The sequence below is a fragment of the Lepisma saccharinum genome, chromosome 26, assembly GCF_977018435.1.
Source record: "Lepisma saccharinum chromosome 26, izLepSacc3.1, whole genome shotgun sequence".
Classification (NCBI taxonomy): Eukaryota; Metazoa; Arthropoda; class Insecta; order Zygentoma; family Lepismatidae; genus Lepisma; species Lepisma saccharinum.
In genome coordinates, this window is record NC_139254.1 from 48,774,545 (window position 1) to 48,791,895 (window position 17,351).

The window sequence follows — 17,351 nt, forward strand, 5'->3', positions numbered from 1 at the left end:
TTTGATTCTGCCCGCACTCAAAATTAGGTTCAGTTTGATTCTGCCCTTCTCAAAATTAGGCCTAGTTTGATTCTGCCCTTCTCAAAATTAGGCCCAGTTTGATTTTGCCCCTCTCAAAATTAGGCCCAGTTTGATTCTGCCCTTCTCAAAATTAGGCCTAGTTTGATTCTGCTCTTCTCAAAATTTGGCCCAGTTTGATTCTGACCCTCTCAAAATTAAGCCCAGTTTGATTCTGCCCCTCTCAAAATTAGGTCCAGTTGGATTCTGGCCCTCTTAAAATTTGGCTCAGTTTGATTCTAGCCCCTCAAAACTAGGTCCAATTTGATTCTGCCCCTCTCAAAATTAGGCCCAGTTTGATTCTGCCCCTTTCAAAATTTAGCCCAGTTTGATTCTGCCTCCTCATAATTACGGCCAGTTTGATTCTGCCCCCTCATAATTAGGCCCAATTTGATTCTGCCCCTCTCAAAATTAGGCTCAGTTAGATTCTGCCCCTTTAAAATTAGGTCCCAAGTTACGCCCATGATAAAGAGTACCCGATCGCGATTTTCAGCCCAAATATCTTGCAGAGAATGTTTTTGTATGGTATTCCTTACGATTTACTATTGGTAGTCTCTCTCGTAGTCTAGTAATTCTAAGTAATGTTAAGTGTATTTCGTATAAAAAATATCAACGTTTCAAGATCTATTCTCCCTTTCCAGGGTGCTTTCCCGTTAAGAATAAAAGGAATCCACATCGTGAACCAGAACAAGCTGTTTGATGTTGGATACGCTATTTTCAAGCCTTTTCTGAGCGCCAAGATCAACAGCAGGGTAAGATAGATTTCTTAGCTTCTGTACGTTTCTAGCTTAACACCAATCAACACATTGTAGTGGTTATGTTGTTGCATTATAAACAAGGAATCGAGAGTTCCATTATCAGTAGTCGTCGGATTTTTAGGTTCGTGTGCCTTTAGGCCCTAAAACCCTAAAATAGGTTCTAAAAACCCTAAAATAGGTTCTAAAAACTCTAAAATACGTCCTAAAAATCTTTAGTTGGCTCAAAAAATTCTGAAGTAGGTTTAAAAAAATTAAAATAGTTCAACATTTCTGAACAATAGTGATTAGGTATAGCCACTGGCAATGAAAATGGGACACTTATATATCCTGAAATACGCATAACGTTATGTGTGTTGCCTAACCCTACGGCGATGGCAGAATTTACCATTGGAAATTTGCTATTAAGATCCACTCTTGGCCGTATAGTTCGGCAACAGACTTTCTTCATATTATCCACAGTGAAACTCCGCACAACAAAAACATAGTCAGTGGTGCAAACGTGAATGCTGAAATGTTAGTTTACAAGGCGTGATTGCCACAAAGCACCGAAGTGACGCGAAAGTGATCAAGACCACGCGGATCAGACCACTTTGTAATGTACAGATAACAGTGCTCTGTTTAGAGCTTTGAAAAATCACCATGGACTTGGAGGAAGGGAAATGGACAGAGAGTACGTTTCAAACACGTTCCTTGAATTTTTCGTGACCAAACAAAGCAAATGTCTGTGCGTGACGTAAAAATCCTGTAAAGCCTTTAAAAATATATAAAAACATAAAAAAAGGCTTCGTTTAGGCGCATAAGCCTAAAATAGGTTCTATCAAGCAAAATAGGTTTTTTAGGCGCTATAAAACTTTCAGTTGTTGCGTTTTTTTTAACGAAACGCTGATATAACTTATTATTTCTTACATACCTGTAAAGGAAAAAATAGGTTACAAACCAAAAATCTGAGGTCTAATTATCAGTAAGCACTGGTGGCGATTAGAGGTAGGGGACGTGTGGGGCAATTGACCCCCATGTCTTGCCACTATTGTCCCCGCACTATGCTAAACCTTATCTACCAAGGAAAAGTAAACTGTCCTTATCCCCAAGTTTTGGAACCCAATCTCAGCCACTGCCAGTAAGATTACGAAGTCGTTTGGAACCTAATTTATACTGCAGACAATGGCGGTGATTTTGCGCCAAAACTGGCGGGTAAGGATAGTTTACTTTCTATTGGCAGGAAAGGCATAGCCGGCCTCCGTGGCGGAGTGGTTAGAATATCGCTCTATGACGCCAAGGGTTCCGGGTTCAAATCCCGTTCTGGGCATGTATGTTTGTGAGTGTCCATTCATCAATTTCATCACATCATCACTCATCCTCATTTTCGCAAATTAGTCAAAAGTGGCACAAAAGCGAAGTAAAATAAAGCAATTCAATCAATCAATCAGAAAAGGCTTAGCATTAAGAGAGCATAGTGCGGGAGCCAAAAAAGTGGGGGGGCAACTACCCGAACGGCACCTCTAATCGTCGGCACTTACCGCAGAACATAAAAGGACTCAACATAAACTAACAAAGTTTGGCTCACTTCCCACATTGGTCATAATTGTGCACCTTTGCATCCTTAAAATTGTTGTATTTGTAACTACGAGGGTCATTTCATTTCATAAATGATGCTCGCTATTTTTTTTTTGACATGTTTATTGTATGGTAAATTGTACCTCCTTAGGGTGCCAATTCTTTATACCACGGCCAATTTCTATAAATTGGGTTCTTTTTGGAAAGTAACCAGACAGTGAGCCTTCCAATGGAGACAGTTAATGAATTGTATTATCTATATAGTTCTTCTTACATTAACATTATAGTTGAAAACACGTGAGCATATATTCGACTTTTACATAAATTTCAATGTTTTCATAATTGCATTAATCTTAATTCAAGTTCCAGTTCTTATTCCTTTGACGCCACTTCCACATTCACAAACAGTAGATTTTCATTCCTTTATACACGGATGGGGACTCCCTTATGGACTTGGACTTCTTTCTGAACTTCCTTCTGGATCTGGATTTGGACTTCCTTCTGGACTTATCTTCTCATATGTCGCATTGATCGCGGGTCTTTAGCTTCACTAATTGTCCTATCCTTGTACATACTTTTCGATTTTTCACTAAGTTCAAGAAAGATTAACCTGTTTCGACTTTTATACCTCCAGTCATTAATAACAAGTCCTATTAATCCATTAACCAACGTTGGGGCGTCGAATAGAACGCGCCGCCACTAATAATTCCGACCAAAAGTGTGGACTCTGTGCAGCGGCTGGAAACGCGCATCCAATACGAGCCGCCAATGGGGATCGTAATAAGCTAACAGCTTAGGAACTTGTTCGCACACCCAAATTTATGTCTTTCCACTTCTTTACATTGCGTATATTATACTTGCATATGAGCACATTGTTAATTTCACAAGTATCTTTATTAATTTCTCATCTTTATATCTTTTCTTTTTTCTTACACTATATTTTATTATTGTTTATATTTTTAATTTACTTTTCCGCCTATCTACACTACCATTTATTTATATTACAGCCATCTTTTCTTACATGCCTTGTGCTGCCATCTCTATTTAACATCCGTAACTATTTACATGTATTAGGCCTATTGGGTACGTAACATAGGCAAGGCAGTAACTACTTACAGTCCTTCAGTGTAGCCCCCTGCTTCTCAATAATAGTGTCCCAGCGTCTCGGAAGATTTGCCCGCACACTGAGACGCGGGGAAACACGGAATAATCCAGCAACAGAACTTCTGTCGTCTGCTTCTATTGAAATCAAATGGTGTAACGCTTACTGCAGGGAAACGTGCGGAACCAAATCACGGAATTTCCGGCTAGACGTCTGCAGGTCTTGAGGGTTCCGTTCTGTTGCCACGCTTGGGGTGTTTCAGTGAGCGACAAGCTTTAGAGTACCACTGTTGTTCAGTCCGCGGATGACTCGGGTACCGCTGCAGAAAACTCTTCCAGGGAAGTAAAACGTGGTCCACCGTTGTCCACGCATGGGCTCTTTCAGCTTGGGTTTCATGCTCTAAGTCCACTTTGTGCACAGTAAGGCTAATCGGGACTGGACCTACAGTTTAAAGTGGGATCCGAACCACTATGTGGCTCCACCGGGTATCGAACCCAGGACCCCTTGATTACAAGGCAACGACTCTACCGCAGCTCCATCGGGGAGGCCCCTTTTCAGCTTGGGGAATAAGTTGAAGTGTGGTGGACACATGTCTGGATTGTATGGACGGTGAGGTAACACTTCCCACTCATAATTGCCCAGAAAGTCGGTGACAACCTTCCCCAGGTTCGGGCGTGCAAAATAAAGCAAGTCATGTCGATTTTGTGCATGTTTCTGTGTAATGTTTCCATACAGACACGATAATATGCTGCTGTCACACTTGTTCATCGTGAGACTCTATCAGACATAATGATTCCTTCGTGATGATAGGCAAAGATGATCATTTGCTTTACCTTTGCTTAGGCTTGTCAATTTTTTTGGCCTAGACTGGACCTAAAGTTTAATGGTATCTGTGATTATGCTGTAGAATGAGTCCATATTGAATAGATAAAACACGTTCTATTCATTCTGTTATTCTGTCGCAAGACACAAGCAGGATCAACCAAGAAAAGAGCTAGTGGGCACGTACTATGGACAGAGTATGCTATTGCAGAAAATTAACATTATTAGATACAAAATCTGGAAAACACGATGATTTCATTTTTATTGTGGACTTTAATTAATTTACAACCATTTATTTATTTAACAATTATCCTTGTAAACAAACCATCTTCATTATGTGAATTTAAATACGTCTGCATGAAGATGAATATTGTCTGAGGCTAAAAGATTGAGAATTACACAAAATATTTCTGTAAACCTAAACATCGCATAAATTTGGGTGTAATCAAGTAACTATAAAATAATAATTAATTAATTACAAAATAAACTAGGAAAAGAAAACCCGATCTACCTAAATTTCCCAAAATATGCTCTAAATCTGTGTTAAATACTTAATTCATAATTATTATTTTTCCTTTCTTCAGTCCTGTTTATTCTAGGCGTATCTATGTGCTGCCATCTTGTGAATATTTTTGAAATAAATGTACAGTCTCGTGAAATGTTTGCTAAGCTCGCCCTACTCCATACTTTTTTTGCTCAGGTGTGTGCTTTCTTGGATACAAGGACGATCGTACAAGGGGGGTAGCTAGGGAGGGACTGAAGCCCCCACATATGTATCAGCCTCCCCTACAAAAGAAGCGGGACAACAACTGGGGAAATACCTGGGGGAAATAAAGAGAGCGGTGGGGGAAAGGTATTAGAGAAGACAGCGAAATTTGTGATCATGCTCAAACCGAGCTATCTTTATAGTGTAACGTAAAGTGTAAACACCCCTTATCACATAGAGAAGAGGGGGGGATGGGAGTGTGAAAGGCAGCCCGAGAAATAGTGCAAGGGAGAGTTTGTGTGGGAAGCGAAAGATTGGAACAGAGGTATATAGAGACTGGACACCAAAGGAACCAGACACATAACTTTATTTGATTTCTAGACTATACTTATTATGTCTAACTTTCGTACTTTCTAATCTTCTTACATCTACTCTTGTTATTTTCTTATATCAGATCAACTACTAAGAGTATCTGTATATTAACGTAAAGAGGGTACAATATTAACATGACTACAGCGTACAGCGTACAGCTCGTACAAGGAAGATACGAGGGTCACTATTTACATTTTGAGCCTAACAATGAAAAAACAGGAATTTGGCATTGAAAACTGCTTTATTGTTTTTCGAAGTATTCAGCTTTATGGTCAATACACTTTTGCATTCGTTCGAACCATTTGTCAAAGCAGTTTTTCCAATCTTCTTGAGACACCTCCATAATATGGTTTTTGAACGCATCAACGGCGTCTTCCGCCGACGAAATACGTTGTCCACGCAATTTATTCTTGACATTTGGGAACAAGAAGAAGTCATTGGGTGCCAAATCAGGACTGTACGGCGGATGACCCATCCATTCGATTTTTTGACTGTTCATAAAGTTGGTTGTTAGACGAGATGTGTGACAGCTGGCATTGTCTTGATGAAGAATGATCCGACGGCGTTTGTTTGTTTTCCGTATTTGACCGAAGACCTCTGGCAAACAAGTTGTTGTGTACCATTCAGAGTTGACCGTTCTACGTTCCTCTAAAGGCACAGTTGCCACATGACCAGTTTTGCAGAAAAAACAGGCGACCATTTGTTTCGATGTGCTTCGAGCGCGAACAACTTTTGTTGGATTGGGTCCATCTTGAAACATCCATACAGTCGACTGCTGTTTACGTTCCGGCTCATATGCATATATCCATGATTCGTCACCTGTTACAATCTTATATACGTCTTTTGAAGCACCACGATTGTATTTATTGAGCATTTGTTTGCACCAATTGACGCGAGCTTCTTTTTGAGTTTTTGTCAAATTGTGTGGGATCCAACGAGAACATACCTTTCTCACAGCTAAATGATCATGTAATATTTTATATATACTTGTGGAACTAATGCCTATGGTTGCCTCAATCTCACAGTATGTCACATGACAATCTTGCAGTATTAGGTTTTGCACAGCATCAATGTTTTCTTGAACAACAACTGATTTTGAACGACCTTCGCGAATCTCGTCGGTGAGCGAATGGCGGCCACGATTAAATTCGTTATACCAGCGTTTCACAGTGGCAAAGGATGGGGCTTCATCGCCAAATGTGGAAGTAAGTTGATCGATGCACTCTTGTCTTGATAATCCACGTCGAAAATCGTAAAAAATCATCGCACGAAAATGTTCACGAGTTAATTCCATTTTATTGTTGTCGCGCAATCTCCAAGGCAACATAAACAACACAAATGAAGCTATTGACAAAACATTTGAAGTACGTTATGGTCAATAATGCCAGACGATTCCGTGCAAACGTCAAATCGCGCCTAACTTCAATCAGTGTTGCCAAGGCTCAAAATATAAATATTCAATTACATCCAAATTCCATTATAATTGATATTTATGAATTGCCATTACTCTACGTACACCTATTGTAATTGGATCTAGAGCTCTATCACAGGTGATAAATAAATAAATAAATGTTCTAGATCGGTTAGATCGCAAAATTACTTTATTAGTCCAGGGCCCTATTTATTATGCATGGACGCCCGCAAGGGGGTGATGGGCAGAGGGGGCACTTGCTCCCCCGTCAGATATACGGGAAAAGTTCATGTAATTCAAATTGTGAAATTCTAGCTATATTTTATAACAAATATTGTTTTCTGGGATTTACAGGCTGTAAGTTACAGCAATTAGGATTCCTCTAGAAACTGTAGCTCTCGCCCCGATTAGTATCTGTGCATAGCTGTAGTGGACCTTAATACATATCCAATCAACTAATATTGCAATACGATGCGAAAATTAGCACACTTCGGCAATTTAATTCCTCGCAGTCCTAGTAAAACATGTTAATTAATTAGCATTTGTGAGGTTAGAATAATTTCTGCAGTACCATCATAGTGACCAAATTTGAATCCGTGCAGGATTTGAATAGCATCTAAAACTATTGATCCAATTCTGATTAGTATTGATGCATAATATATTCTGAAATAAAATTATAATCTTCGTCAGTTATTTTCACTAAGCAAAATGCCCAGTTCAAGAGTCGCAACTATATTCATTACTTTTATGCGACTACATTTGTCTCCTATAGCTCTTTTCAGTTCTTACGGCGGGCGCTCTAGAAGCTGGCAGGGGAAGTGGGGAGTGGGGATTACGCAACAGACTAACCAGACAACAGCAGTGGCGCCGAGAGACACGACGCGGCCGGAAAAAGTACTACGTGAAACTCGTTCTACTGGCCGCTACGTTTCTTATCGCACTGGATTGGTCGCTTCCCCGCTCCCCACTTCCCCTTCCAGTTTCTAGAGCGCCCGCCGTAAGAACTGAAAAGAGCTATAGTGAATGTGCTTTTTGTGAAAATGTGTATAGAGTGGCCTCCTAAGTGAAAGGGGTTTGTGTCATCCTCCCCATTTTTAGCCCTAAGTTCTGTCCAGTAGTTGAACAAGAAAACGTGAGATGGCAGCAGTGAAATTGGTATAATTAACATACCTATTGAAGGATTGTGTTGTTTACTTGTTACCTACTTTATTAAGTTAGTGCCGCTTTTATGAAGCACAAAAAGTTACAATCTCTCGCCGCTCTCTACTGTGGTGATTTGAGGAGTTTAGAGTTAAGGCATACTATGAGGCAGGAAGAAACTCAAAATATATACCCTTCAGCAGCTGCTTGTAACGGTTGAAACATTCAAACATTTATAAGTAGAACCCGGAAGTTCAGGCATTTATTTTCGTTAAAATAGGCAGGCAAAAAGGCATTTATAATGTGGTAAATAGGCACTAAAAATGAAAAAAGGCAAAGTAAACCGAAAAAAGGCACATTTCGAAGTCGCTTACTTTTATCTATAATTTCTGGCAAAATGTTAAAATCTAAATTGGGAAGAGCATTTCAATTTTCTCCGTCTTGATTGCACATAACTACAAAGTGCTTTTTAAGTTCTAAACATTCATTGATAGTCGTCTGTCAGAGAGAATGTTTTTCTTAATAGAAAATGATCTTTCTACTTCGACAGAAGTTATTGGAGCATACATAAAACAAGCTAATGTAGCTGGACTCATTTTCGTAACAGCATTTTCACCTTTTAGAATATCACAAATTGTTTTCAATTGTTTCAAGTCCTCATTTGCACTCACTACCCGTTAGCACTTTTCCGCAACAGCTCACCCCTTTTCTCTTGGCACTTCCATCATCTGCTGCATAGATTCCTCGAATATTTTCATGGATGCTATAATTGTAATTGTCTCTGGCAATGCACCATAATGTGCAAAAGTAAACTTGAATAGCACAGGAGTTTTTTCACTTCACGAATTAAAGTCGCTTCATTTTCTGGAAGAGCATCGATCACCTCACTGATTTTTTGAAGGTTGTTAGCATAATATATAGCTGCTGATATCCAGGTTCCCTATCTCGTCAAGACTGGTTGCTGAGGTAAACTAAGCTCAATCGCAACTTCCTGAAATTTTCGGGTTCGAGAGGGAGATTTCAGAAATATTTTCTTTGCGTTCGAAATCAACCTGTCCACTTCAGCAGTCAATCATGCACAAGAAATGTTAACCGAAAGGCAATATCCTGACTCAGCATGAAATACTTTTTTCTCACACTTTTCTCCTTCAGCAATGTTGAAACATGCGTGAGTTCAATATTACTTAAATAAGGCGAAAATTATTCACATAATAAACGGAAGAAAAATAAATGCCAACAACGTTTTTTTGGAGAAAAATAATTTATATACACATTTTTTTTAAAAAAAATGTCAAATTTCATTGAAAAAGGCAAAAAAGGCATTATAATTAAAAATAGGCAGTGGGGTCCCAAATAGGCAAAATAGGCAAAATGAAAAGGCTTCCAAAACATTCGAAACAACATAAGAAACGTATATCCGGAAAAAATTTATCAATATATACAGTAGATAAAATGAGGCATTTTGCCAAACTTCCGGGCTCTATTTATAAGCTTCGTGTTATTGAAATGTGCATATCTCCAACAATGGCTGCTTGGGCAAATGAAGTGTTACATTACCTTCGTAATCGAATTAGTAACGAGAGGTTGAGTGCTCTTACTGAGGAGGCAAGGACAGTTTACTTCCCCTTGGTAGATAAGGTTAAACATATTGTGGGGTCAAAGTGGCAAAAGGTGGGGGGAAAACTGCCCCCCACGCCTCCCTAATCGCCGACACCGGCTCTATCTAATTTGGCCTTTGAGAAAAACCTAGCAAAATCTTTGGACTTAAACAAGGTTGCAGCTGCTCATAAAAACAGACGTATCGTATAGTAGTTTCTTGCTGGGGCTCACTTTCTCATTTCAGAAAAAGAGTATTAACACTAATAGGTTACGTGTAGTATTTTACGTATATGCAGAGCGTTGATAATGAGTGTAGTTTTTATGGCGTAATTTGTACTGTTCATATGAATAGTTGCCAACCTTACTCCACGTAGTACACCCTGGACTCCATTTTACAGACTAACGAGGCTCTGGCGTCTGTGTTTTGTCCTTATATGTGCTGACTTTCCCTTTACAGTCTGAGCTTTTAACTGAAGTCATAATATTTTAATATTTTAGTTAACGACATTACAGTTATTTTAATTATGGCAAGGGGCTGGACCCCGTATAGTGTGACGGGTGCAAAATACACTTTAAGTTCTAACGTACCCAAAAATTCGAATTCAAATTCAAACTCAGGGAAAGGAAACAAATAATTATTGCATTTTTTTGTACATAAAAGATTCGTACGTAAAAGTACTTTTGTGTATGATGGGAAAAAATGCAGCATGCCAATGGTGGTTTATCTTTGGAGTGTAAGATATGTCACTGGTGAAATTATACCATAGGAAAGAAATAAGTAAATACCTTTTAGAGAACTTGAATACGGAATCTGTACCGTCCCGGGATATTTCAGGCTGGCGTCGTGACAGTTTGGAAACACCTTAGTCCTGATGGTGTTATTCACTTTTCAAAACTTTGGGCAAGATGAATTCCAGCTTTGGACGATCTAACTTTTCCTTTGTATTTCAGATCCACCTCCACGGAACGAACCTAGACTCGCTCCATTCCCACGTACCGAAGCAGTGCTTGCCAGACAATCTAGGGGGGACGCTTCCTTCGAAGGATGTGAGAAGGATTATTCAGCTGCTGCAGGACAACGAGAAGACTTTTAAGGGTAAGGGAGATTGCATAGTTGCCGCTCTTGCCCCCCTGCCAAGCCTTTCTCTCTTTATTCTCTCTCTCTCTCTCATCTCTCTCTCTCCCTCTTCCTCCTCTCTTTTTCTTTCTCTTCCTCTTTGGGTGGGCGGGGGAAGGAGGGGGAGGGGAATCTCTCTCTCTCTCTCTCTAAGAGAGAGAGAGAGAGAGGAGAGAGAAAGAGAGAGAGACGGAGAGAGAGAGAGAGAGAGGCTCTCCATCTTTCTCCTATTTATCCGTAGAGAGAGAGAGAGGCAGAGAGAAGTAGGGAAGTAAAGAAAAGAGAGAGAGAGAGAGAGTACACCCTATCTCTCTCTCTCTCTCTTCTCTTCTCTCTCTCCCTCTCAGGGGGTTCCAGGGGGCCCCCTCCTCTTCACCCAAGGTAAAAGAGGACAAAAGAGCAAGAGAGAAAAAAGAAGAGAGAAAGGAGGAGAGGAAAGGTAGCCCTCCCACCCCACTCAGCGTCCCCCCCTCCGGAGAGAGAGATAGGGGTGGACACGACCCCCCTGTCCCTTCCTCTCCCTCTCTCTCTTTCTCCTGTTTCTCTCTCTTTCTTTCTCTCCTTCTTTTCCTTTCTCTTTTTCCTCGAAGAAAAGAAGAAGAGAAAAGAGAGAGAGAGAGAGAGAGAGAGAGAGAGAGAGAGAGAGAGAGAGAGAGAGAGAGAGGGTCTTTTCTATTCTTCTCTTCTCCTTCTAAGAGAGAGAGCGAGAGAGAGAGAGGGCTTCCCCTTCTTTTTCGTTCTCTCTCTTTTCTAACATATCAGAGTTCAAATATAGGGTGTTAGGGGTGAGGACCCCCAAAGATCAACCTCCCTTCAACACCCTGGACTTCATATTACAGACTGGGCTCACAGCCAGTATAATCTGTGGGATCCGTGTTGTGTCCCGTATGTTTATGATCTCATCTTATCAAAATCCATCCTCATCTTTGCGATGAGCCATGCGGTAGAGGAAAAGGTCTAAATATGGGCGCCCCTTTTTATTTTGTCATTTTCGAAGGAAAAAAATAAATTATCAGGCACCTGCCTGCTAAAGTATAGAAGATCTCAATTTTTTTTGTAAAAAAGCAATTTCCAAAAAATGGTAATAGTGGCAATATCACAAAAAGCAATTAAGATTTTAAAAAACAGTCATTTATTGCTAAAATATTATAAAATTCATATTTATGAATAATCTGTTGTTTTGAAAACCACGCGGAATGGGAAAAATCGAAATTAAGAAAAACATCCAAAAATTTGTTGAAAATATGATCTCAACACTAGACATCATGTCATAGCCCATATTTAGACCATCACGCTATTTTTCTTCTTCAATTTATTTTCGCTCTCTGTGGTACGTATTTCGCAAACAAATCATGACATTATAAAAGCCCACATTTGTATTATATACAGCTAATATCATAACCTATACAAAGCAGATGAGAATTCAGAAAACGCTGAGTTAAAACATACCTGCAAAAAGTTTTCGGAAGTCGCAATTCTATAACAGCGTCCAAGGCCGAAACTAACGACGACTTTCTCTTGCGAATTGGCGCCGCAACCTTTGTCCTTGACAGATAACCAGTTCCTACATCCTATGCCAGGCTGCAGCACCCGGGAGCGCTGATAACGCCAAAACCCATATTTAAACCTTCGCCCATATTTAGACCTTCTCCTCTATAAAGGCGAAGAAAAATAAACTAAATCAATCAATCAATCAGAGCTCAAATGGATTCAAGATGAGTAAACAATATTTGCGCAATGTGAAGATTTTTAGCTCGCAGTACATTGTTAAATTATCACATGATCTTCTTAATCTATTCTGGCGATGCTGTGTATCAGGCAGGAAATTTATTATGAACGGTCGGCAAGGTACCGTACCAGCCAACCGTTGTATTGGAGATCTTCATCAATACCTGTGTATTTATTTGTTTATTTATTGAAATTTCCAGTACAGTAGAAGCCATTTCAAACCAGAGAGAAACAACAGTAAAACATTAGATTAGTGTTAAAAAATAATTATTAAAAACACACACAGACACAAAATAATACAAAATAAAATGAAAGAAACAAAAATAAACAATTCAAAAGAATACCGATGTAAACAGGTTATTTTCACAATGCATTACTTATGTACATTTCTCTCTAAGCTGGTGATAAAGGATAAATATGAACTGAATATATCCACTTGGTTTGAGATGACGTTGAATTGGTTCTGTAGCCTATGGAATAGTGAACGTTGTATGAGTGAGAGCCTGGGAGTTGCAGTGTGGAAAGTTTCCTTGCTCCGTGTTTTGTGTCTGGGCACTCTGAGGGAGAGTTCGTGGAGTGGGATGCTGCATCTTAAGTCTCCATTTATGATCTTATATAGCAATTTCATATCTGCAATGTATCTACGAGTATCTGGAGTATTAGTGTGCAGATTTACAAGCAGATCTCTCTAAGGCAGGTGTCTCAGAGTAGGCAGGTGGAGAGGAAAAAGCTGAGAACACTGTCGATCTTGGAGGTATGAGAAGGGGCAGCCATGTTCCAGATGGGTGAACAGTAATCTAGAATGGGGGACACAAATGTTTTGAAGTAAATTGAAAGTGCTTTCGGGTTATTGATTTCGATGAATCTGTACAGTAGACCTAACATACGCATTGCTCTTTTTGTGATGGTTGAGATGTGATTTTCGAAAATTAGTTTTGAATCTATGAAGATAGATACACATTCTGGTAGTACTGTAGTTTTAACTTATGGGGAGGAAGATGAATGGGAACAAGAGATACAGAAACCCAAACAAAAAAGTATAATTTTGCTGCATGATAAATTTTTAAAGATGTTAGAATATGATCGCATGGATCGGATGCGTCAGAGACATAGGCACTTTTAGAAGACTGCTGTAGAGTATCTCATCATTTCCCCCTGCTCATTTTCTCACGCAAAAACACAATAATGTGTATGCAAGCAAAAACATTTGCACCACTAGATGGTGCTGGCCGTTCAGGAAGAAAGCTTATGGACTGTAATTCTCGTGGAGGCATTATGACTGTTCTGCTCATGTACCGGACTGGAGCGAAGCATGTAGAACGGAAGCGAACCAGGAGTTCATAATGCACATTAATCCACCTTCACATACCTATCCTGAAGCATTCCAGGATCAACCCTTCCTGGAGCTTCCAGAATTGTTCCTTCTTATTGAAGTCAATCCTATGCTATACCTTTTCTTCTTAACTATAACCACCCACTTTTAATATTATCTAATGCTACCTCCATTTATACATAACTTTTATTGAAACACCATTAAGCCTTGTTTCTATGATAATCAAAAACTAAATATGCTGACCAAGGTAGAATTTATTTTATTTTAAAACATAAAACATAGAGTGGGATGGAGCTAAGCAGATTGGAAGGGAGAAGAGAGAGTACTAGTGAGAAAATGGAATGAGGCCAAGGAAATAGAGAAGAAAGGTGAAGAAGTCACAATGAACTGGAATGGGGGACTGGAGATAAACAAAGAATGGAAGAAGGTGTTAGAAAGAGTGGAAATGACAAGAGCGAAGGAGGAGAGAAGAAGGAAGAGGAATGAAGAAAGAAAGCAAGGAAAAAGAGCGTGAGATAAGTAGTCCAACCACTTTCCAGATGAAAAGAAATGTTTATCAAAATCGCCTGTCAGATGAAACAACAGTTGACAGGAGAATTTCTAATTATCTTGTGTCTGGAGGGGAGTTATTTTTCCTGTTTTGTACCTTATTTCATTTGTATTTGGTACAGAGTCTGAAGAAGACATTGCTAGATGGTTGAAACTTAACGTTTAGTTTTATGTTCTAAATTAAAATAAATTCTGCCTTGGTCAGCATATTGACTTTTTGATAACTTGTATATATTTTATTTTCCTTTATATGCATTACTACACACTCGTATCATACCAGAATGTTTATACTTACTGTAATATATACTTGTAAACCGGGGCTGTCCAGGACTGCCGAACAACCCTGGTATTTTGTACTGGATAATGCAGAATGTTTGCACAATACACCTGTATAATCAAGACAACCTGTAAAATGTAAACAATAAGGAAAAGAGAAAAGAAAAACGGGGGAACCGACATTCATGTAAATGACGTTCTGGTCTTTTTAGGTACCAGAACATAAGCGCATACCCTCGAATGTATGCTGGTGGAGTCACATAAGTTTACTGAAAGGGTTTATGTTGTGCTGGATAGAGCCGTGCCTTGCCGACCGTTCACAATGTGTTCCCGGCCTGCTCCTGTTTAACGGGGGCGACAGAAAAAATCTCAGTCACCCATTTACCCACCAAATCAATATTATGGAATAAAAATAAGTTTGTAAAATAAAAAAAAATATTTCCTAATTAATCATTGTGTTTCAACTCTATGAGCAGCTTGCTTCTGAATATAACTGGAGAAATCCAGTCCATAAATAATGAGGACAATTTTTGAAATCTATCTATACGTATATATATAAAAATGGATGTATGTGTGTATGTATGTTTGTTCCGGCATAACTCTCGAACGCCTGGAGCGATTTCAACCAAACTTTGTACACATATCACTTACAATCTGGAAAGAAATGCTATGGTGGTAATACACCCTTGGCACCCCTAGGGGTGGGGTGGGAAGAGGTGACATGTAAAATTAATCGAAAACGACCGATATTAGTGTGGAATCCATAGTTTTCGGGGTCGCTAAGCTAATTGTTGACATGCACGATGACATTTGAGAGAGAAAGAGAGAGACTTGCTTTCTCGATCACGATCAACAAGTCACAGGGACAGTATATTAAGTACTGCGGAGTGGATTTAAGATAGCCATATTTCTCCCACGGACAACTTTATAGAAGATTGGGATAAATACATTACCCGGGCAACGCCGGGTAATCAGCTAGTATAATATAAAAACTTACTTATGAGTCTAATTGAAGATTATTTTGGGGCGAAATTTATCTTTACACCCCTCTAAAAAAATAATTTTCTCCGGGTTGGAAGTTGGACATAAGTGTATCTCAAATCCATTCTGCATTATGTAGACTACAGTTATTCCATGTAATTGTGGATGTGATAATATGATTTGTATGTATAAGATAGTATAAGAAAAACTCATTTCTTTGAAGTAACAAAATAAGTTTGATTACTCGTTTTGGCAACAATGAACAAGACAATTGGGCAGCCTTTATTATTACACCTAAAATTGATAATTCTGATTACTTGGTAACTGGAAACAAATCTGGCACGAGTACTAAAAGAATTTGGTCCTGGTGGATGAAAAATTATTTTTAACTATTGAAAAACTTCACTTTACAACATACTATTTTTCTGTTTTAAATTTCCACACTAGCTATGTCGTGTGTGTAGACCCCGACATGGGATGGGAGAGAGAGGGGGCAAATTACTGAAAAAGGTTCGATATTATGTAGACCTATATCCAATAAATTTTGTCCTTCCTGCTCCTCAATATTTATTTTAAGTCGCTACAACATGTATATTTTCTTCCTGTACAGATGCATTGTTCATTATTTTACTAGCTGATTGGCCGGCGTTGCCAGGGTATTTATTTATCACAATGTTCTATTAGACAGGAAAATAATGAATTCTAACTATAGTGTAAAATGAACTTCCAGTTGAACGGCATTGGGAGTGTCACTGTTCATCTTAGCGACGCCGACAACTATGGATTCCACACTAATATCGGTCGTTTTACATGTCACCCTTACCCACCCCCACCCCTCGGGGTGTCATGGGTGTTTTGGAGTTGAACGGCATTGGGAGTGTCACTATTCATCTTAGAGATCCCGAAAACTATCGATTCCACACTAACATCGGTCGTTTCCGATTATTTTTACAAGGGTGCCAGGGGTGTCTTACCACCACAGTATTTCTTTCCATATCGAAAGTGATACGCGTACCAAGTTTGGTTGAAATCGCTCCAGGCGTTCGAGAGTTATGCCGGAACAAACATACACACACACACATACATCCATAAGATATTGATTACCTGCATCGTAAGTTTCACCTCAGATTTTTCTTTGATGAGCTCACAGGCGGGCAATAGATTTTCAGGTGGGATCTGCTTCCCTATCCTCTCCAATTTGTCTAATTTACTCTTTTTCATTTCTCCATGCCTTTATCTCTTTACCATTCTTCTCTATTCTCCTAAATTTTAACACATCTCTCTCTCTCTCTCTCTCTCTCTCTCTGTCTCTCTATTTTCTACCTTCTCACTTTTTCTCTCTATATCTTCTCTACCTTATTGTTTTGCTTTTCTCTCTTCTACCTTCTCGCTCTCTTTCTCTCTTCTATCTATTCTCCTTCTATTCTACTTCTCTCTCTCTCTATCTCTCTCTCTTCTCTTTCTCTCACTATCTTTCACTCTTCTACTTTATATTTTTCTCACTATCTTTCTCTCTTCTACATTCTCTAGTTTTTCTCTCTATCTCTCTCTTCTACTTTATTTTTATTCTCTCTATCTTTCTCTCATCTTCTTTCTCTTTCTCTCCCTATCTTTCTCTATTCCACTTTCTCTTCTTCTCTCTCTCTTCTACTTTCCCTTTCTCTCTTTCTAACTATCTCTGTCTTCTACTTTCTCTTTTTCTCACTATGTTTCTCTCTTATACTTTTTCTTTTTTCTCTCTCTCTCTCTCTGTCTCTCTCTCTTCTACTTTCTCATTTTTCTCTCTCTTCTACTTTCTTTTTCTCTCTATCTTTCTCTCTTCTACTTTCTCTTTTTCTCTCTACTT

At 39.1% G+C, this 17,351-nt stretch overlaps 1 protein-coding gene across 1 annotated transcript in view; it reads left to right on the plus strand.

Annotated features, from left to right (window-relative positions):
• The window catches only part of LOC145979502 (alpha-tocopherol transfer protein-like), a 90,184-nt gene that overhangs the window by 72,297 nt on the left and 536 nt on the right, over positions 1-17,351 (plus strand). The window contains exons 6-7 of the mRNA XM_083112438.1: positions 699-809; positions 10,473-10,617. Of these exons, the coding sequence (XP_082968564.1) occupies positions 699-809; positions 10,473-10,617 (256 nt within the window). The remainder of the gene's footprint in view (positions 1-698; positions 810-10,472; positions 10,618-17,351) is intronic.